Here is a 23,774-nt window from a genome sequence, read left to right on the forward strand (position 1 = left end):
CGGAAGCCGATTTAGGCCCCGCCTGGATGCGAAGCCTAATCGGCTTGCTGTCAGTGAATGACTGACAGATCTAATACATTGCACTACATAGGTAGTGCAATGTATTAGAAAAAAAAAAATCTGACCGTTGGAACTTCAAGTCCCCTAGTGGGACTTGAGAAAAAGTGTAAAAAAAGTATAAAAAAGTGTAAAAAAAAGTGCACAAAATAAAAGTTTGAAAACAGTAAAAGTTTCAAGTAATCAAATAAAACACAATCCCCCTTTTACTCTTATCAAGTCCTTTATTATTGAAAAATAATAATAAACCATATGTATTTGGTATCGCCACGACCGTAACGACCGGAGGTATCAAAATATTATATTATTTATTGCACGCGGTGAACAGCGTAAAAAAAACCGTAAAAAACGTTACCAGAGTTTCTGTTTTTTGGTCACTTTGCCCTACAAATATTAGAATAAAAAGTGATCAAAAAGTCGCACGTATCCAAAAATGGTACCTATAAAAACTATAGCTCGTCCCGCAAAAAACAAGCCCTCATACACCTCCGTCGACAAAAAAATTAAAAAGTTATGGTTCTCACAACTTGGCGACAGAAAAAATACATTCTTTTTACAAAAGTAATTTTATTGTGCAAAAAAGTTGTAAAACATGAAAAAGTTCTATAAATTAGGTATCGCCGGAATCGTACTGACCCGCAGAATAAAGTTAACATGTAATTTATAACGCATGGTGAACGCTGTATAAAAAAAACCCGAAAAAAGCTGTGCCAGAATTGCGTTTTTTTGTTTACCTGGCATCCCAAAAAATAGGATAAAAGGTGATCAAAAAGTCGCATGTACCCCAAAATGGTACCAATAATAACTACAGCTCGTCCCGCAACAAACCAGCCCTCATACCGCTACGTCTATGAAAAATAAAATTAGTTATGGCTCCAATAAGTCAGGAAATAAAAAAATATGCAGTTGTGCCCGAGGGGAACATTTCTTCAGTTTCAAGAGGCGATTTTTCAAGGACCTAAAATTAGGGAACCAGGAAAGGGAGGGCCCAAACATATCCGCTGGAAGCGACGGTGCCCGTATTATACCAGGACAACACTTCCCAGCAAAATTCCCCAAACTACAAAGGCGCGGAGTGTGGACCAAAAGGGGGATAAGAAATGACACCATTTATCAGTGCGACACCGGCCTGTGCAGAAAGGATTGCTTCACAGCGTAACACACATCTATGGATTATTTTATTGTTTTTTTTTACCCCGTTATTATACCACCTGACTATGCCCCTTATATACTCCGCCCGGCTTACATATGCCCTACATTATAAACGGAAACACCAGTAAGACTCCAAACAAAACTACTACCAAGCAAAATCCACGCTCCAAAAGCCAAATGGCATTTCCTCCCATCTGAACCCTACAGCGTGCCCAAACAGCAGTTTCCTTCCACATATATGGCATCGTCATACCCGGGAGAACCCTTTTAGCAATTTTTGGGGTGTGTGTCTCCAGTGGCATATGCTGGGCACGACATATTTGCCACTGAATGGCATATCTAGGGAAAAATATAAATTTTTAATTTGCACCATCCACAGCGCATTCATTTATGGAAAAGATCTGTGGGGTGAAAATGCTCACTACACCCCTTAATAAATGCCTTGAGGGGTGCAGTTTCCATAGTGGGGTCACTTCCCAGGGGTTTATTTTTATTATTTCACATCTGAGCCTCTGCAGTTGTGAACCAATACTTTGTAAATCGCCAAATTAGGCCTCAATTTTACATGGTACGCTTTCACTCCTGAGCCTGGTCGACTGTCCAGGCAAGAGATTAGGGCCACATGTAGGGTGTTTCTAAAACCAGGAAACCCAGCATAATAATTAGAGAGCTGTCTCGTTATGGTGGCACAAGCTGGGCACCACATATTGTCCACATATCTGTGGAAAAAATCCCATTTTCACTCTGCAACATCGAGTTCACACTAATTTCTACAAAACACCTGCAGGGTTAACATGCTCACTACACCCCTAGGTAAAAGCATTGAGGGGTGTAGTTTCCAAAATGGGGTCACTTCTGGGGGGTTTCCACTGTTTTGGGCCCACAGGCGCCCAGAAACCAATCCAGAAACATCTGCACTCCAAATGGCGGTCCTTCCCTTCTGAGCCCTGCCGTGTGCCCAAACAGCAGTTTATGACCACATATGGGGTATTGCCGTACTCGGTAGAAATTGCTTTACAAATGTTGGGTTCTTTTTTTTCCTTTATTTGTTGCGAAAATGAAAAAATTTGCGCTAAAGCTACGTCTTATTGAAGAAAAAGGATTGTTTTTATTTTCACTGCCCAATTCTAATAAATTCTATGAAACATCTGTGGGGTCAAAATGCTCACTACGCCCCTAGATGAATTCCTCAAGAGGTGTAGTTTCCTAAATGGTGTCACTTTTTGGGCGTTTTCATTGTTTTTTCCCCTCAGGGGCTTTGCAAATGTGACATGGCCGCCGCAAACCATTCCTGCTCAATGTGATCTCCAAAAGCCAAATAGCGCTCTTTCCCTTCTAAGCCAAGCCGTGTCTCCAAACAGCCGTTTATTACCACACGTGGGGTATTGTTTTACTCGGGAGAAATTGCTTTACAAATTTTGTGGTGCTTTTTCTCCTTCAGTCCTTGTGGAAATGAGTAAAAATAAGCTAAACCTACATTTTCTTTGAAAAAATTTAGATTGTCATTTTCAGGGCCTATTTCCAATAATTTATGCAAAAAACCTGTTGGGTCAAAACGCTCACTATACCCCTAGATAATTTCCTCAATGGGTGTAGTCTCCAAAATGGGGTCACTTGTGGGGGGGTTTCCACTGTTTTGTCCCCTCAGGGGCTTTGTAAATGTGACATGGCCTCCACAAACCATTCCTGCTAAACTTGAGCTCCAAAAGCCAAATAGCGCTCTTTCCCTTCTCAGCCTCGCCGTGTCTCCAAACAACCGGTTATTACCACATGTGGGGTATTGTTTTACTCGGGAGAGATTGGTTTACAAATTTTACGGTGCTTTTTCTCCTTTAGTCTTTGTGAAAATGAGAAAAAAAATCGCTAAACCTACATTTTCTTTGAAGAAATGTTGATTTTAATTTTCACGGCCTACTTCTAATAATTTCTGTAAAAAAGCTGTGCGGTCAAAATGCTCACTGTACCCCTAGATAATTTCCTTGAGGTGTGTAGTTTCCCAGATGGGGTCACTTTTGGGGGATTTTGACTGTTTTGGCACCGCAAGAGCCCTTCAAACCTGACATGGTGCCTAAAATTTATTCTAACAAAAATAAGGCCCCAAAATCCACCAGGTGCTCCTTTGCTTCTGAGGCCGGTGCTTCAGTCCAGTAGCACGCTACGGCCACATGTGGGATATTTCCTAAAACTGCAGAAACTGGGCAACAAATATTGAGTTGCATTTCTCTGGTAAAACCTTCTGTGTTATAAAAAAAATTGTACTAAAAATTTATTTCTGCAAAAAAATATGAAATTTGTAAAATTCACCTCTACATTGCTTTAATTCCTGTGACATGTGTAAAGGGTTAAGACATTTTCTAAATGCTGTTTTGAATACTTTGAGGGGTGAAGTTTTTAAAATGGGGTGACTTTTTGGGGGTTTCTAATATATAAAGGCCCTCAAAGCCACTTCACAACTGAACTGGCCCCTGTAAAAATGGCCTTTTGAAATTTTCTTGAAAATGTGAGAAATTGCTGCTAAAGTTCTAAGCCTTGTGAGGTCATAGAAAAATAAAAGGATGTTCAAAAAACGATGCCAATCTAAAGTAGACATATGGGTGATGTTAATTAGAAACAATTTTGTGTGGTATAACTGCCTGTCTTACAAGCAGATACATTTAAATTGAGAAAAATGCTAATTTTTGCAATTTTTCGCTAAATTTTGGTGTTTTTCACAATTAAATGCTGAACATATCGAGCAAATTTTGCCAGTAACATAAAGTCCAATGTGTCACGAGAAAACAATCTCAGAATCGCTTGGATAGGTGAAAGCATTCCGGAGTTATTACCACATAAAGTGACAGATGTCAGATTTGAAAAATGAGGCTCGGTCAGGAAGGTCAAAAGTGGCTAAAGAGGGAAGGGGTTAAAGTACAATTTAATGTACTGGAAAACTGAAAATAAAATTCTTTGCAGGCTGAAATTGGAAAAAGCCGTGATTCCTCCACTGTTTTTTGGGTTTCGTTTTAAGTCTTTCACCGTGTGGTAAAATGATTTTTTTCCTCCCGTAAATACTGGCGTAAATACGGGTCCTTTGTCATACGTATTCGACCCATATTCCACCAGTATTTACGGACCCGTACCCGTAAATACGGGTCCGGTGTCACAATTATTCCACCCGTATTGACGGACACGTTTTCTCTGCACTAATAGGCAGCCCCTTCTCTCTATCTGTGCTGGAAAGAGAGAAGGGGCAGCCCTTTCGGGCAGAGTTTCCACAGCGATTGAAAGTAAAAGAAGTTCATACGTACCGTTGTCTTGGTGACGCGTCCCTCTTTTGACATCCAGTCCGACTTCCCTGGATGACGCGGCAGTCCATGTGACCGCTGCAGCCTGTGATTGGCTGCAGCGGTCACATGGGATGAAACGTCATCCCGGGAGGCCGGAGTGGAGGAAGAAGCAGGTAAGTTAACTTTTAATACCATTAACTCCAGCGGCAGTCACTGTCCCGGGTGCTGAAAGCATTACTGCCGATCAGTTAACTCTTTCAGCACCCTGGACCGTGACTATCCCGACGTCGCCTAGCAACGCTCCCGTAATTACGGGTGCACACACATCGCCACCTGAAATTACGGGAGCCCCATAGATTTCTATGGGCCTGCCCGTGCTGTTCTTACGGCCTGAAATAGGACATGTTCCATATTTGTCGTCAACGGCACGGGCACCTTCCCGTAAGCATACGGGAAGGTACCCGTGGCCAATAGAAGTCTATGTTTTTTTGCGGAACGGGTTGTAGTTTTTATTGGTGCTATTTTGGGGTACATACGACTTTTTGATCACTTTTCATTCTATATTTTGGGAGGGATGGTGACCAAAAAAAAAAATTATTGTGCCATTGTTTTTTAATACGTTTTTTGCAGGGTTCAGTGTGCGAAAATTATTATTATATTTTTATAGTTTGAGTCGATACAAACGCGGTGATACCAAATGTGTACTTTAAAGTTCTAATTTTTTTCCTATAATAAAAGACTTCTTATAGGAAAAAAAAAAAAAAGCGTTGTATGGCAGACCCAGGGGCCGTTGTATGGCAGACCCAGGGGCCGTTGTATGGCAGACCCAGGGGCCGTTGTATGGCAGACCCAGGGGCCGTTGTATGGCAGACCCAGGGGCCGTTGTATGGCAGACCCAGGGGCCGTTGTATGGCAGACCCAGGGGCCGTTGTATGGCAGACCCAGGGGCCGTTGTATGGCAGACCCAGGGGCCGTTGTATGGCCTCCGGTTTTGCCACGGCAACCGAGGGCACCACCCGCAAATCGGTCCCCGAGAAAGTTTGTTGCAGCAACAAACATTCCAGTTTGTTGCTACAAGAAACTTTCCCTGCGATCACATGATTGGGACCTGAACCAATCAAGTTCTGATCAGGTCTCCAGGATCAGAGGCAGAAGTTAACAGCGCGATCCGGGTGTTAGCGCTACTTTGAGACACCCGATCGCGCTTTTAACACTGCACAGAGCCCAGCAAGCGCTGACGTGAATTTACAGTGGGCGGTCGGGAAGTGGTTAAATGCCATGTACACCTTTGAAAATTCTTATTTTATTTAATAAAAATATCTGATTGGTGACACTTTCAAAATACTTTATTAAATATTTATTTTTACGTTTTGAGATACAGCTGCTTTGTATACTCTATACAGAGCAGCTGTATCTGGCGCTGAAATCTGTATTTGTCAGCGGGACTAAAGGGTTCCGTGTCAGCAGGTCCTGCTTGTCTCTGACAAGCAGAATCGAACCATTACGGATCACATCTAAGTTCATAACTTAGATATGATTGTTTACAGGTGGACCCGCTGACACTGAGCCCATCTGTCCCGCGGACCTTAGGGATTCAAGCCTTCACACATGATACAGCTGCTCTGTATACGGAATACAAAGCAGCTGTATCTCAAAAAGTTTACATTTTATATTTAATAAAAAGTATTTCGAAAGTTGCAATCACACAGACATTTTACAAAAAATATAAAAATTTAAATTGTGTACATAGCCTTTAAAGAGGCTCTGTCACTAGTTTAGTGAGGTAATAAGTCCTAGCTAATCTAATACGCGCTGTCACACTGATAACGGTAGTGAAAATTGTGTCCCAAAACGTTAATTATTTTAAGTTATGAGCTTTTTTTCTACATATGCAAATGAGACTATACTAGACAAGTGGGTGTCAACACCAGCGATTCTCCTGAGGTGGAGCTACTTCACAGCCTCTGACGCTGTCCTATCAGCATGAAGCTGCTTCACAGTGTGAGACACTGAGGCTGGAGGGAAGGGGGACCACTTCAAATAGCCATATCTCAGATTCTGGTGGCATTAGGGATGCACGATGTATCGAAACTTCAATACGGTTTCGATACTCTGCATCCCCAAACGGTTCGATATTTCATGTATTTCGATACTTAGCTGTGCGGCTGCACAGCTCAGTATTGTAACACATGAATGTATGAGATCGGGGCTGCGGCTGTGTAATACAGCCATCGCCCCGCTCCTGAGTCCTGATAACAAGTGCGCGCGGTCGGGATGATGCGATGCGGCCGGCACTGAAAACAGAACATCGCAAGCGCACTACAAAAAACCGCCATGTTCTGTCTTCAGTGCCTGAACCGCCGCTCATTAGTGCAGCGCTGGCCGCATCACCTCATGCTGACCTCGCACGCACTTCCTGTCAGGAGCGGGGCAATGACTGTATTACACAGCCGCAGCACCGCTCTATAACGGCGGAGAGGAGAGAAACCTCTAATCTCCGCCGTTATTCACGTGAATGCTGCGATCACAGCGGACTGCAGCATTCGGGGGAAAATGAGAAGGGGGATGCCCCTTGGATCGCGTCACAGGCAATTCCTGTGATGCGATTGAGGGACATACCATATATGTGCAGACAGCCCAGGGTCCATTGAAGCACCCCAAGGATGTCCTACCATATTTCCTGTTGTTAGGGCATACTTAGTACACAGGCAGTTAGGACATACCTATCAGTACACAGGCTAATGTACTGGAATATAGATATATGCCAGTACATTAAAGTTTAAAAAAATAAAGTAAAAACAAAGTAATGTTAAATTTAAAAAAAATACACATACACCTTTTTTACAATAAACATTAAAATAAGTCTCAATACATAAAATATACACATTCAGTATTGGCGCGGCCGTAATAACCTGCACAACGATTTTTTTGCATCATTTATGATGTGTACACTGTACAAAAATAAAATAAAAACTGCTTTCTATCACTTATTGTGGGGCACGAGTTGTGATGATGAATTTAACCACCATGTGCCTCACATTAATAGTAATTGACCCCATCATCTACCTCACACATTAACCCATTATGACTGAGAAACATGATGGGGTTAACGACTATTAATGTGAGGCACGTGGAGGTTAAATTCATCATCACACCTTGCGCCTCACATCAGAAAGTGGAAGAACTTTTTTTTTTTTATTATTACTGTTGGCAAAGTATCAAATTGGTATCGAAATCACAATACTAATCAAAGTATCGGTATCGAAGTCCAAATTCTGGTATCGTGACATCCCTAGGTGGCCGATGAAAGAGGAGATTCTAATCTTTCATGTGATACCAGGATCGCAGTGACAACTGGAGATATCGGCAGTTGAAAATACAGTTGGGAATGTAAGCTTTATACTATATGATCAAAAGAAAAGAAGTTATCCTATAAAACCCAGAAAATGCAAACAAAATAAATGCACGGTGCCGTCCAAAATTGAAATATATGACAAAAACAAAACAAAAAAGAATTTGGACAAAACCAGCACACTCTGGGTTAAATAATTAGTACCAATATTTATAAATATTTATTAGAAAAAGGAGTTATATAACATATAACATGTGACAATCATTTGCATAAACAGCTACAAGATACAGAGATCCATGGGATTTGAAATTTGGGACAAAAGGAATACACATTCCTATACATAGATGTACAAAGCTGGTAGATAGTTTGTCCAGATAGAAGTAAAAGGTTTGCAGGGCATACAGATATATGCCAAATTGAAAAGGCAAAAAGATCTTTTGAGCGAATATAACTGCATCGATGTTCCTTTCAAATATATATGTGTTACTCATTATACACCAGAGAGCTGTATAGGAAACTCCCCAAATAAGGCCAACACTAGAGGTCTCGTGGCTGAGCGTTCGTTCACAAATACCTCTGTTTACAGGTGAGATGATGTCTCCCAAGATTCCTCAGAACGGAGTCCAATTTAGGTAAGGTCCGAGCATCCCTCAGTCCACCGCGATGTCCACCACAAGTTTATGGTTTTAGCCCGAGCTCTCTGCCTTGGTGTATCCACGTTTGCAGGTGTGGTGCCGGATAAATTTCAGACCTGTCTCAGCATTCAGTCTGCATGGAGTCTGCTTCCAGAGCAGATACACGGCGAGTGACGTCAACCTCGCACGTGTCAAGGAACAATTGAATGGCTTAACGCGTTTTCATCCCTTCCGGGACTTCCTCAGAGCCGTCGCAGCTTTCATGGTATGCACAGCTTAAATAGTGAACATAATCCGTTAATGCCAATCCAGCTATCTTATTCAATATATATCCATGTAACTTCGGTAAACCCGTTTCATACATATAGTTTAGACCGTTTATATCCGTATGTTCGCAAGTGTTTTCATTCAAAGTTTTTTAACACATACATTTATGTCAACTAACATAAAAAAATGTTATCATATTGTAACAAAATAACATTTGAAAAATCTTGTATTCTCCCAGTATAATACTAGGCAGAAAATGTATGTGTAATAACGTCTCTATGTTCATTTATGGATAGGTGCTCATCCGAAAAAAACAAAATTAAATAATAAAAAATAATAAGTAAAAAAGAAAAGGGGAAAAAGGAAAATAAAATTTAAATAAAACAAAAATAATATTAAAAATAATGAATGAATAATTTCGGTTTTGTGGATAAATGAAATGACAAAAAACAGAAGGCGAAGATTACCCATGAGGTGACAGGGAGAGTCAAAGGAGGGCAAACGCTGTCCCAGACCAGGTCCCCATCAGCCCACAGTATAGAGGACACGAATGGCCCAAGATAAGACCTAATATCGATGTAATACTGATCAGAATTTGTTTAGGAAGAGATATTGCTGACCCATATATCTAAAATAAATTAATAGATAATCCAATCGATCTGTCATGAATGGGATGAGCGTAAGCAAAAAGCAAACCCCTCCAACGTGAGGAGACAGGGAAACAGTCAAAGGAGGGCAAGAGCCATCCTAGACCGGGTCCCCATCATTCACGGGAAGGGGATGCAATAGCCCACAAACAAAACCAAACATTAGGGTCACATTACCCAAAAATATCCTGAGATAGATACTATTTTTCATATTAGACATTGTCTGGAGGGGTTTGCTTTTTGCTTACTCTCATCCCATTCATGACAGATCGATTGGATTATCTATTAATTTATTTTAGATATATGGGTGAGCAATATCTCCTCCAAAACAAATTCTGATCAGTATTACATCGATATTAGGTCTTATCTTGGGCCATTCGTGTCCTCTATACTGTGGGCTGATGGGGACCTGGTCTGGGACAGCGTTTGCCCTCCTTTGACTCTCCCTGTCACCTCATGGGTAATCTTCGCCTTCTGTTTTTTGTCATTTCATTTATCCACAAAACCGAAATTATTCATTCATTATTTTTAATATTATTTTTGTTTTATTTAAATTTTATTTTCCTTTTTCCCCTTTTCTTTTTTACTTATTATAATTTTTTATTATTTAATTTTGTTTTACGGATGAGCACCTATCCATAAACGAACATAGAGACGTTATTACACATACATTTTCTGCCTAGTATTATACTGGGAGAATACAAGATTTTTCAAATGTTATTTTGTTACAATATGATAAAAAAATGTTATGTTAGTTGACATAAATGTATGTGTTAAAAAACTTTGAATGAAAACACTTGCGAACATACGGATATAAACGGTCTAAACTATATGTATGAAACGGGTTTACCGAAGTTACATGGATATATATTGAATAAGATAGCTGGATTGGCATTAACGGATTATGTTCACTATTTAAGCTGTGCATACCATGAAAGCTGCGACGGCTCTGAGGAAGTCCCGGAAGGGATGAAAACGCGTTAAGCCATTCAATTGTTCCTTGACACGTGCGAGGTTGACGTCACTCGCCGTGTATCTGCTCTGGAAGCAGACTCCATGCAGACTGAATGCTGAGACAGGTCTGAAATTTATCCGGCACCACACCTGCAAACGTGGATACACCAAGGCAGAGAGCTCGGGCTAAAACCATAAACTTGTGGTGGACATCGCGGTGGACTGAGGGATGCTCGGACCTTACCTAAATTGGACTCCGTTCTGAGGAATCTTGGGAGACATCATCTCACCTGTAAACAGAGGTATTGGTGAACGAACACTCAGCCACGAGACCTCTAGTGTTGGCCTTATTTGGGGAGTTTCCTATACAGCTCTCTGGTGTATAATGAGTAACACATATATATTTGAAAGGAACATCGATGCAGTTATATTCGCTCCAAAGATCTTTTTGCCTTTTCAATTTGGCATATATCTGTATGCCCTGCAAACCTTTTACTTCTATCTGGACAAACTATCTACCAGCTTTGTACATCTATGTATAGGAATGTGTATTCCTTTTGGCCCAAATTTCAAATCCCATGGGTCTCTGCATCTTGTAGCTGTTTATGCAAATGATTGTCACATGTTATATGTTTTATAACTCCTTTTTCTAATAATTAAATATTGGTACTAATTACTTAACCCAGAGTGTGCTGGTTTTGTCCAAATTCTTTTTTGTTTTTGTCATATACTATATGATCAGGCTGTGTTGCTGGGCAGGGCTAATTGGACAGCGTCATACAGAAAACATTACACAGCCCAGAGTGAAAAGAAAGAGTCACCACCTATTTGGCAATTAGAGCCACATTAGTATATTTAGAAAAATGCTCATAACTATGCAAATAAGGCTTCGTTCACATCTGCATTGGGGTCCCGTTCGACTACGCTATGGTTTCCACAAAACGACGGGTCCGGTGCACAACAGACCCAAACGGGAACCATGGGCACTGGATCCGTCACCATTGAAATCAATGGTGATCGAAACTGAAACCTCTGGTTTCCGTCGGTGTCAGTTTGTGTCTGCTCAGGGTCCCGTTCTGACAGAAACCTCCTACGGAATGTCAGAACGGGATCCCAATACAGATGTGAACAAAGCCGAATATTTTTTTTTTTAAAACAAATCACACTGTAGTTCGCATCATAGCGCCTATTAGATTAGTTAGGAGAAAGGGAATTAATAGACTGGTGACAGATCCTCTTTAACATGTACATTTTGAACCATACCATCATTATAAACTATACCACGCAGCTTCTGTTGGATTCTCTCACAATAACTCATGCTTTTTTAACCCCCTTAAAGGAACAGTGTCACCCAAAAAATGTTTTAATATGTTAAAGATGTTAGTGCTTTATTAAAAACGTTTGGATTAATTTGTGTGTTTGTGTGTTACTTTTTTCTATTTTTACACTTTTTCTTCCCTATGGGGGCTGCCATTTTTTTTTCCATTTCTGTATGTGTCGATTAACGACACATACAGACATGGAATACGGCAGCTCCAGTCCCATAGGGACTGCGAACGGGGCCCGTTCCATCCACTTTCGTGTACGCCGCTGTGTGGGAACGGCGCATGCGCCGCTCCCACACAGTTCAATTTGAAATGCGCGCCGTCCAGCGCCATTTTCCTGTGGACCGGAAGTCGCGGCCGGACAGTAAGATTACTACTTCCGGTCGCGGCTTCCGGACTTGTGCACATGGAGCAGCGGCAGCAGACGGAGCGGATGGACCGGAGGGAGCGGCGGCGACTGGAGCAGGTAAGTTATTTCTATGTATGTTCGTGTTTCAGTGTGTTTATTACTGTATGTTAACCTTCTACACTGTGTGTTAGCTCAAAAAATGGCGACACACAGTGTAGGAGGTTAGACCGTTCAAACCCCTCATTTATCCCGGCACTAGCCAGGATAAAGGAGGGGGGGATTCTGAGAGCTCACTAGAGCGAGGGATTTTTACCCAATTTTGCAGCATAAAGCAATGTGGTTGCTTTACCACATGCAATGCTGCAATTTTGGGAATGGCTCCATCTAGTGACCAGTGCTGGGAAATATTATAAATTGAATCCAATTTATAATATTTCCTGACTCGTGAAAAAAAAATAAAAATTAGAACAATGTTTAATCACCTATACACTAACTGTTTAATTAAAAAAAAAAAAACATGTTTTGCTGGCAACACATTCCCTTTAAAGGAACAGTGTCATGGCAAATAATTTTTTTATATGTTAAAGATGTTAGTGCTTTAATAAAAACGTTTATATTCATTTGTGTGTTTGTGTTTTACTGTTTCTTATTTTTACACTTTTTCTTCCCTATGGGGGCTGCCATTTTTTGTTCCATTTCTGTGTGTGTCGATTAACGACACACACAGACATGGAGTACGGCAGCCACAGTCCCATAGGGACTGTGAACGGCTCCCGTCCCATTCACGTCCGTGTACGGCGTCTGTGTGGGAACTGCGCATGCGCCGCTCCCACACAGTCCTATTCGAAATTGGCGCCGTCCGGCGCCATTTTCCTGTGGACCGGAAGTCGCGGCCGGACTGTAATATTACTACTTCCGGTCGCGGCTTCCGGACTTGTGCACATGGAACAGCGGCAGCAAAGGGAGCGGACGGGCCGGAGGGAGCCGCGGCGGCAGGAGCAGGTAAGCGATTTCAATGTATGTTAGTGTTTGTGTGTGTTTACTACTGTATGTAAACCTACTACACTGTGGGTTACCTCAAAAAATGGCGACACACAGTGTAGGAGGTTAAACCTTTCAAACCCCTCGTTTATCCCGGCACTAGCCAGGATAAAGGAGGGGGGGATGCTGAGAGCTCACTAGAGCGAGAGCTTTTAACCCAATGTTGCAATGCTGCAATTTTGGGAACTAGCTCCATCTAGTGACCAAAAATGGGTAGTATTATAAATTTGAAAAAATTTATAATATTTCCTGACTCGCGAAAAAAATAAAAAAAATTTGAACAATGTTTAATCACCCACACACTAAATGTTTAAATTTTAAAAAAAAAAACATGTTTTTCGGGCGACACCATGCCTTTAAGGACCAGGCCTATTTTGGCCTTAATGACCAAACATCCTTTTTCGTTTTTTCCTCCCCGTCTTCCAAGAATGATAACTTTTTAATTGTTTTGTGGACATAGCCATGAGGGCTTGTTTTTTTGCAGGACGAGATGTAGTTTTCATTTGCATCATTTTGGGGTACATGGGACTTAACTTTTATTTTAGTTTAATTAACGTGTTGACTTTATTATTATTAGTTGACGTTATGATTGCAGTGATACCCTATATGTGTATTTGTTTTATTTATTTTTTACACTTCTAGTAAATAAAACCACACTATGGAAAAAATAAGTAGTTCATTTTTACTGTAATAATTATTTTCTAAATAAACATCTAACCGTTTTAACTTTCGTTTTTTTTAGTCCCACTAGGGGACTTTACAATGCTTTCTTCAATCGCAGATATAATGCTTTGGCATAGTTTAATCTATTAGGTCATGCCACTGGCACGCTCTAATAGGCATATAGCCTGGCCAGCTCCCTCCCTCTGTCTTACCACTTAAATGCTATTGATCGTGGAATTTAAAGGGTTAAGCAGCACGGACTGGAGGTTTCTCCAATCCTAGCAGTTGCAGCCGGTGCCTGGCTGTCATTCACAGGTTTCTCCATTCCTAGCCGTTGTAGTGGGGGCCCGGCTGTCATTCACTGCCCGCACAATCACGTACATTCCACAGCGGAATGCGCAAATGGCTTCCTTTCTATGCTGTGCATGTATGGGATTCTGCACCAAAAGTATATAAAATGTGATTTTATATTTTTACATACTCTGTGTAGAATATAAGACTGTTCATTTTGCAGGTGGTAAAGTATCAGGAGTTCGCAGCGCACTATTAAGTTGGGGAGTGTGAAGATCTAATATGATGGGCCCGAACCCAGATGCACATAGTTTGCCTTGCGAGTTACGTTTTGTGATATTCTCCTACACCAGTTGCACTGGAATTATCTAAAATAAAGGTGTTATCATATCACTGCTGCAGTATGGAAAACTTGGTGTTCTTTAATGGCATGGATAGACAAGACTTATACCCAAAGACGTGTCCATTCTTGTTAATCGTCAAAATGATTTTAACGCTCACTAAATAATGACCATTTGGTTCCAAGCTATGGAAATCACCTCCAAGTGTCTAAAACACTGATCGCTTGAAAATATTTACTATAATATAGTGGAAGGCAAACACACAATGTTTCCCACAGTACAACATTTACCAAAGGGGAAAAAAGTTAATATCGTAGGAAATATCTTTTTGTGTATGCCACTCAATGAGCGTTCCAAAGCAGTTATTTTAAATATTTGTGTACTAGAATAAGACCAGCAACTACTCACATTACAGAGAAGATGTACTTTTTACGCGCTCTAGTATCAAGAGTATAATTCTGGCCTATGACTTTCATTGGCCAAAAAAAGAAAACAATCTTGACTTGACACGCTACTAGATACCTGTAAAATGCATACCAAAAGGTCATTCTATTGGCATTCGTTTGGCCCATAGAACCCTAGGGGAATGTAAAAATCTGCATTTGAATACTTTGACAGACCTATAGGTCAAATGGATGCCCCAAATGGAAGGTAAATAGAACCCAATATAAATATGAATGATAACTTACCTTTTTTGTCATTGTGGCAGAGAAAAGAAAGGTCTTGCGATCACGAGGAATAACTTTGAGGATTTTGTCAACCTATTTAGAGAGAAAAATCTATGTGAAATCTTCTCATTGTGTGAATACTTTTACTGAAATATTGTGTGGGAAAGTATTAAAGGGGTTTGCCAGTCAATAAAAATTGATGGCCTATACTCATGATATGCCATCAATAGCTGATGGGTCGGGGACCGAATCCCGGGACCCCGCCGATCAGCTGTTTTGAAGGGGCTGCAGTACTCGTAAAATCGCTGAAACCCCTTCGTTTCTGTTCACTGTGAATCTTCGTCTCGCATTTAGAGGTAAATGACAGGCATTGCAGCCTTTTCTTCCATTCACTTACATGGGAGAAAAGGCTGCAATTCACAGGAATTGCCGGTAATTGTGTATTGAAGATTCACAGTAAGCAAGAGGAAATTAAGGGGAAGCAGTGCTCAAACGAGGCCAATTTTTATTGGCTGGAGAACCCCTTTAAAATAAGATTTTTGTACTCACCCTAAAACCTGGGTATAGGCCCTTGCCACTAGGAAGCTGACACTACATGGCTGAAAGTCTTGGTTCTTGACTAAAATCAGTTTGTACAGAAGTAGAAGACAAAAACAAACATGTCCACCTTAGCCAGTTTAAAAAACCCATCTGATGGAAGTGATGGCCACGACGATGGCAACCTTCCAGAAAAGTAAACGAAGCGAAAGAAACCTCAAGGGTTCGATGGGAGTGATCTGAAGAGCTCCCAGGTCCAAATTGAGATCCCAAGGCTCAGTGGGGTGTCTAAATGGAGCGCTATCTTTGGCGGAACCCACAGAAATAAATATTGATTAAGACCTCATGCACATGGCCGTGCCCGTAATCACGGCAATTGCGGGCACTGCCGGTCGCAGACCGCAATTTCGGGTTTTTCTCCAATACAAAGTATGTGAGCGCGGCCCGTAAAACACGAAAAGTAGGACATGCTCCATAATTCCAGACACGGTTCTACAGCACGAACACCAATCCGTATCGATACGCAAGGATGTCCGCGCCCAATAGAACCGAACAGGTCCGTAATTGCGGACCGTATTACGGTCCGCAATTACGGAGATTTTTTACGGTCGTGTGAATGGGGCCTAAGGAAAGACAATCCAAGTCCCAGATCAAAGCCTAATTGCAGCTTAAGCTTTGTTCACATCCGCGTCAGGGCTCCGTTCTGACGGTGCTTTCCCTCGGAACGGAGCCCTGATTGACACAAACCAAAGGTTTCCGTTTGTGTCGGTCAGGGTTCCGTTGCAACAAAAAGCTCAAACAGAACGGGACCCTGGTGCAGATGTGAACGAAGCCTTAGAGCATCTAGGTGTAAAAATAATTACTTACCGGTAATTGTTTTTCTGAAGCTTACGACAGCAACATGCGAGGAAACCGCCAATCCCAGGATAGGAAACCTGAGGAGATAAAAAGGTTCACACCCCCTCCACACCTCAGTGATTTGCAAGAAACTATGTACTTGGAGTAAAAAAAAAAAAAAAAAAAGGGTACCTTGAAAGAGAAGCCTTACTAACTACTCTACGGGGTCCCTGATACTGTAGAAGATTTTAGTCTTTCCTTAAATGAGAAGTATCTTCTAGATAACTCAGAAGACACCTCCTGACATCCAGGCAATGGAATCTTTCTTCCCGAGTGTCCTTTGGGTCAGGAAAGGAGGAAGGTAGAATGACATCATGTGAAGTATGGAACTTTGACACTACCTTTAAAAGAAAGGAGGGGAGGGGTTTAATGATCACTATCGACCAAAACCTTAGTATAAGGGGGTGAGCTGAAAAAGCCTGAATCACAGAGATCTTCCTCGCAGATGTAATGGCCATAAGGAAAGGAAATTTTATGGTTAGAAATATTTTCAATATGCTCAAAGGGGCTTTGAAAAAGAACCGAGAGGACAGCATTTAGATAGCTGGGTGGTACTCCAGACCTAAGAGTGGATTCAGACACGAGGATGCTCCTATAAACCTCGTCAACCAGGGAAGTTCGGCTAGCCGAACATCAAAAAAGTTATTCAATGTGATCTGGACCTTCAGAGTACTGGGTCTAAGACATTGGTCTATACCTGCCTGCAGGGAATCTAGAACGACTGGTATTAGTTAGGATCTGTCAGAGAATCTTGTTCTGAACCTACAAAACTTAGTAAAGGTGTTCCAAACTCAAGATGTTAGAGGTCACCTTCTTACTGGCTAAGGCTACATTCACATGACAGCAAAAAACAGTTTTTTGTAATGGCTGTCACACGGCCGTTTTCAGAGCAATAGAGTTCTATGGGTGTATACACACAGCAGGTTTAACGGCCCTTGAAAACTGGCCTTCAAAAAATAGGACGTCCTATTTTTGGCCGTTTTGACGGCCCCACAGAAGTTAATGGATCAGTTTTACCGGCCGTTTTTTAGGAATCAATCCTTGTAACGGCCAGTAAAAACTGATCCTGGCTGAGGATTCCCTGCACAGAGCATTACTTTGAGCGCTAAGCCCGGGGAAGCCATTGACATTACTGTCCATATATGGACAGTGATGTTGGGCTTTCAACTGTGGAATCTCAGGCCAGAGCATCGCGAGGTCTCTGGCCGGGGACTGCTTTACCCCTCTGACACCCCCTGTAGATAGCACCACCCCCAGATAGCGCTGCTGTAGCTCCTTGTAGGAGCGGAATCCCCGGCTGACGCTCTGGCCAGGGGATTCAGCTACTGGAGAAGCGCCTGGTGTCGCGGTCTATTCATGGACAGAGACATCAGGGGCTCCCTCTAGTGATATCCCCGGCCAGAGGGATTCCGGTCCTACAGGGAGCTACAGTAGCGCCATCTACAGGGGGGCGCATCTACGGGGGCCCCACTATCTACAGGGGGTGCTAGCTACATGGGCACTGTGGCACTATATGGGGGTGTGACACTACGTGGGCACTGTGGCACTATGAGGGCACTGGCACTTTATGTGGGCACTATATACATGGGAACTGCAGTGTTTTCAGGGGGTTTGGACAATAAAACCAAACAAATTAAATCCAGGTTTCTTTTTTTTATTTTTATTTTTTTACAGCCATGAAAAACGGCAAGCGGCCATTAAACGGACGGACCGGAAATTAATGAAAATTTGGAGACACTGATGCAAAACAGCCATGAAAAACTGACAGTTGATCAGTTTTTAATGGGCATTTTTTTCACTATCGTGTGAATGTAGGCCAAGGCCTTAGTCACACGGCCGTTTTCAGAGCAATGACGTTCTATGGGTGTATTCACACGGCTATTTTTTCACGGCCCGTGAATATTGGCCGTCAAAAAATAGGACATGTTTTCACGCCCAGACGGCCCCCATAGAAGTCAATGGATCAGTTTTTAACGGCTGTCAATACGTGTAACAACGTTAAAATCTGATCTGTGACAAGTGAATTCAAGAGGCAAGGGAACTAATGATTCTCTAGTCTCACAGGCTGTGCCAAGGCGACGAGAAAACGTCATTGCGCCGCCTTCGCAGAACTCGTGAGACTAGAGACCACACGTGAAGTAGACGGCGCCACATTCATACGACCGTGAAAGAAATGGCCATTAAAAACTGATCAACTGTCAGTTTTTTATGGCCGTTTTGCATCAGTGGGTCTCAAAATTTTCATCCATTTCCAGTCCATACGTTTTTAATGGCCGTTTGACATCAGTTTTGCATCAGTTTTTCATGGCCGTTAAGAAAATCTGATGAAATTCATTAGTCAGGCTCTTTTTGTCCCAGCACCCCGAAAGCATATAAAGGAAGGTCACATGTTCACCTAGACACTATTTAAAGCCCCCCTGTAAATGCCACACAGCCCGTCATTTATTAATAAACTATCGGCTGAATGCCCTACATGCTTACCGATGCAGCGGCATCTTCACGTGTCGTCTCTTGTCTACACGGGTTCTGCGGAGGAAGCGCAACAACGTCATCGTGTCGCCTTCGCAGAACCTGTGAAGACTAGAGACCTCCTTACCTGAAGACGGCGCTGCACCGGTGAGTGTGTAGGGCATTCAGTGTCATCACTTCGCCGATAGCTAGCAAGGGAACCAATAGTTCCCTCGCCTCGAGTCCCCATGTCAGATTCGTTTTTAACAGTTGTTACATGTATTGACGGCCGTTAAAAACAGATCCGTTGGCTTCTATTGAGGCTGTCTGTCCGTCAAAACGGGCAAAAATAGGACATGTCCTATTTTTTGACGCCCAATATTCACGGGTCGTTAAAAAAACGTGCGTATGAATACACCCATAAAACCGGACGTGTGACGGCCGTTCAAAAAGCCTTAGGTAACCTTAATCTCTCAAATTCCATGCTGTCAATTGAAGTTTGTCGAGATGCGGATGGAAAAGGGGAGCCTCAGAGAAGATCCCTCTCTATGGGAAGTACCCAAGGAGGAGCTACGGACAGGGACATGAGCCAAGTGAACCAGGCTCTCCTGGTCCACCTCGGAGCAATCAGAATCACCGCAGCCCTGGGTATAAGGCAAAGAGGTGGGACAGCAAAGCCCAATTCCTCACCCCAGGACGGACTCAAAGCATCCAAAGCTAGAGGAAGATCTAGAGGGTTCAGACTAAAATTTCCCTACTTGCTTGTTCTCCACGGTGGCACAGAAACCTATCAGATGAAGACCCCCATCTGGAAACAATCTGCAGAAAAATATTCATGTTCAAGCACCACTCGCCTTACCATTATTTTGAAGACTTCCTCAGCAGGGTCAGAATCAGGCATTTTCCACTGAGATGAACTGCAGATAAGCTGTTGAGGTGGAGTTCTGCCCAGAGGAAAATCGACTGTGTTACTGCTTGAAGGCAAGGAGATCTTGTACCTCTATGGCGATTTATGTAAGCCACTGATGTTGTGTTCTCTGAATAAATTCTGACATCCTTTCCCAGTAATAGGTGACTTGCAGCTAGGAGACCCTTCTTTATGGCGTCTGTAGTGAGGCTGACCGGGTTGTGAACTGACCAGGGCATTCCAGATTGGAGATTCTCTACCTTTGTCCATCACAGAAGAGAGTCTCTCACTTGTGAAGTGAAACAGACAGAGAGACTCTAGTCGGAAACCCACTTATGCCCTCTAGTACTGAGGAGAGAGGGGAAAAAAAAGCAAGTGGGAGGAATCCTCTTTTTTTTTTCCCTCTGGCCTGGAAAAACCTCTCCACTCCTGGGTACTAGAGTCCTTCAAACATTAAATCTGACACAGATCTAGGTTCCCTTATATCATCGAACCCTATTGTCGCCCTGACTGCATTTAACAATTGTTTGGTATCTTCTGCCTGGAAGGAGGCATAATCAGACTGTTCTTTATTAGAGGAGTCCGATCCAGAGGCTATTTCATCTGAAGCAGAGCCAGAGTCATCAGCACTAAAGGGAGCAGAGGGTGCACCGAGGCACTAGGCCAAGAACGCTTCCTCTTGAAAGCTTCCAATGAGGAAGCCACTTCATCCTTCAAAATTTGTTTGATACAGTCTATTAAAGAAGGCAATGACCCTATCCAGGCAGACTTGACAAAGGGGTTGAGAGTAATTCCACAAGTCCTGGCTTTACTATAGCGGGAGCTGGACTTAACACTTTAGTAGTCTATAAAAACAAAAAGGCATACAAAAACCATTAAGAGAACGGAAAATGCATCTTACCAAATGTTCAGTGGATCCCATCATCCCACAGGACAAATATGGGACTCGGAGGCCTGGGGGCTTCTGATGGGTCAGCGCTTCTTAAATGGACATCACCAGTATCTGACATGGTGATTCATCTCTGCGAGATCTCTGATTTTACAGCTCACACAAATTGCAGGCTAAAACCTAGTTTTTGCAGAGGATCTGCAGGCACCGGCTGCCTCCGATGCCTATTTATATAGCGCCCAACAGTGCTGTGATTCCTCCCACCTGTTACCGGCACGTCAGACGCCACCGGAAACGCTTGACGTCAGCGCAAACGGAAATGCCCAGTCACCGAAAGTAACAGACACCACCAGAAGTGCCTGAGACGCATCTCAGACACTGTCCAGCTCCCACTTAGAATCCTACCTGCCCACAGCGTGTTCACCACCACCACCCCCCTCCTTCCAAGGAGGGAAGGGTCACTGGACAAGCATGCTGCCCGACCCAGCCGCAGCAGACATGCACAGACAGGAGGCTGCATACAGGGAAGCAGACTAGGTAAATAGGCTGCATTTTACAACGACAATCATTCTAGGAAAGGAAGGCAAATTCATTCCAGGTACCAGTCCTCAGCCACGAGTGTGAATAAAAAATAAATCAGATACAGGTCTCCAATGGGAGCAGAAGCTCCCCAGGACAACCTATCTGGAGGACAGGAAACCCGAAACTGAGGTGTGGAGGGGTTGTGAAACTTTATCTCCACAAGTATCCTGTAATGGGATGGGCGGTCTCCTTGCATGGGTGCTGTATTGAGCGATAAAGATACCATAATGAGGAAACCACACCTTCCACATACGATTGTACAACTTAGGCAATTGAAACTTACTGGCCTTCAACATCATCTGGATTAAGGACCTTGGCCTTCAGAACAACAGATACAACAGCCACACTGATAAACGCATTGGACGCAAAACAGGGGGAGAACAGCAGACCTTGGAAAAAAGATCAGCTCGAGACGGAAGATGCAAAGGTGCATCTGGCAGCATGTTGACTAGGTTAGCATACCAGGCCGATAAGAGGAGTCTGGCACCACAAGGACTACGGGAACACCTTCCCTCTTGAGCATTCTGGGCTATAGTGGAAGAGGAGAGAAGAGATACAGGAGGGAGAACTGTCTGACAAGAGTGACCAGGGCATGAAACAAGATGGCCCTAGGACCCCCTAGCCCTTTCCACATAGGTTGGAACCTTGTGGTTGAGACGTGACGTGAATAGGTGATGGAATACTTCTAGGTGAAGTGACCACTCTCCTGGATCCAGTTTTTCCAGACTTAGAAAGTCTGCGGCACAGTTGTCCAGTCCGGATATGTGAACCACCGACAATGCTGGTACAGTACAATCCACCTATGGAAGAATCCGAGAGGACTCCCACAGAGCAGATTGACTCCCGATACCACCGTGGTGGTTCAGGTAGGCAACCGCTGTGGAGTGGTCAGTCTGGACCCTGACTGGGCGACCCTGGAGGAGAGTCCAATGGGAAAGAGCTAGGAAATTTGCCCTCAGTTTCTGAAGTTTGGTCAGCAAGGATGACGACTCTGCCGATGAGGTGCCCTACACCGTGTGTAGGCCCAAAACCACACCCCACATGGCCAAACTGGCAGCCGTTAAGATGGCAAGCCACCTAGGGGCTGGGGAAGACCGTCCTAGCGTGATGGCTGGCGAGGTATCCCACCAGCACAGCTACTGACGTATCAGAGAGGGCAGGAGAACCAACTTTTTGAAAAGTTGAAAAGTGTAAAAATTGTCCCATTGCAAAAAGATTGCTCCCCAAAGGGGCTTGGAGCAGAATTGGGAATATGAAACTGCCTCGAACGTAGAAACCATCCTGCCCAGCACCCACATGCAAAAGCGGACGAAAGAGGGAGTGTTCTTGCAAAAGAGGGCCACTTCTGCCTGATGGGTCTCGATCTTGTCCCTTCGGTGTCGAAGATCATTCCCAGAAACTCCATTTTCTGAAATGGGACCAAGGAGGATTTCTCCTGGATGATCAAGCCAAACTTATCCAACATGGCAGAGAAGCATGTTGAGAGTCACCAGGACCTTGGTGAACACCCGTGGCAAGTCCGTAAGGGAGGGCAGCAAATTGGAAATGAAGAGATCCTATTGTGAAACGAAAGAAGCGCTGGTGGATCCAAGCTAACAGAGTCCCACAAAGGAATAGTCCCATAAAGTATAGGGAATGAGTAACCACTGAGGGGGGCAGCTCTCTGGGGGAGATCATGCTCACCACCCTCCTTAAACTTCAAGTGTGCACAGGGTCACCTCTTCAGTAAAGTCACACACATAGTTGGGTTACTAGCACTCCGCCTGCAGATGCAGAAAATTAGCTTATGGGAGCAGCAGTCTTCTATGGACACTAGACTAAAAACGTACATAGCCAGTGTCTGTGGAAAGGTTAAGGCCTTGATGGAGCCATGACTTTCCTACCTAGTGTTAAACTCCTAGTCACAAGGGCCTAAATGAATGGTACGGTATTCCCAATGATATAAACGTAATACAACGTTTTTAAAGAGGCTCTGTCACCACATTATAAGTGCCCTATCTCCTATATAAGGAGATCGGCGCTATAATATAGGTGACAGTAATGCTTTTTATTTAGAAAAACGATCTATTTGAAACCACTTTATGAGCGATTTTTAGCTTTATGCTAACGAGTTTCTTAAAGTCCAAGTGGGCGTGTTTTTACTTTAGACCAAGTGGGCGTTGTACAGAGGAGTGTATGACGCTGACCAAACAGCGTCATGCACTTCTGTCCATTCATTTACACTGCACTAGCTATATCGCTATGTGCAGCTTCATACACACACTATCACATTACTGCAGTGTCCTGATAATGAATATACATCACTACCAGGCTGGACTTGATGTCTATTCAGAACCCTAACACGTCTGTAGCGTCTCTGTGAGATTTACAGCAAGGCAAACGTAATTTTGCGAGATTACGATGTAACCTGTCATTTCAAACGAGATTACGTTTGCCTTGCTGGAATCTCACAGAAAAGATTCAGAAGTGGTAAGGATTCTGAATAAACATCACGTCCAGGCTGGTA

At 43.1% G+C, this 23,774-nt stretch overlaps 1 protein-coding gene across 1 annotated transcript in view; it reads right to left on the reverse strand.

The window, feature by feature from the left end:
* The window catches only part of DDX47 (DEAD-box helicase 47), a 104,861-nt gene that overhangs the window by 59,403 nt on the left and 21,684 nt on the right, over window positions 1-23,774 (reverse strand). The window contains exon 6 of the mRNA XM_075833538.1: window positions 15,030-15,101. Coding sequence (XP_075689653.1) covers window positions 15,030-15,101 — 72 coding nt within the window. The remainder of the gene's footprint in view (window positions 1-15,029; window positions 15,102-23,774) is intronic.

Source organism: Rhinoderma darwinii, chromosome 7 (assembly GCF_050947455.1).
Source record: "Rhinoderma darwinii isolate aRhiDar2 chromosome 7, aRhiDar2.hap1, whole genome shotgun sequence".
In the NCBI taxonomy this organism is placed as follows: Eukaryota; Metazoa; Chordata; class Amphibia; order Anura; family Rhinodermatidae; genus Rhinoderma; species Rhinoderma darwinii.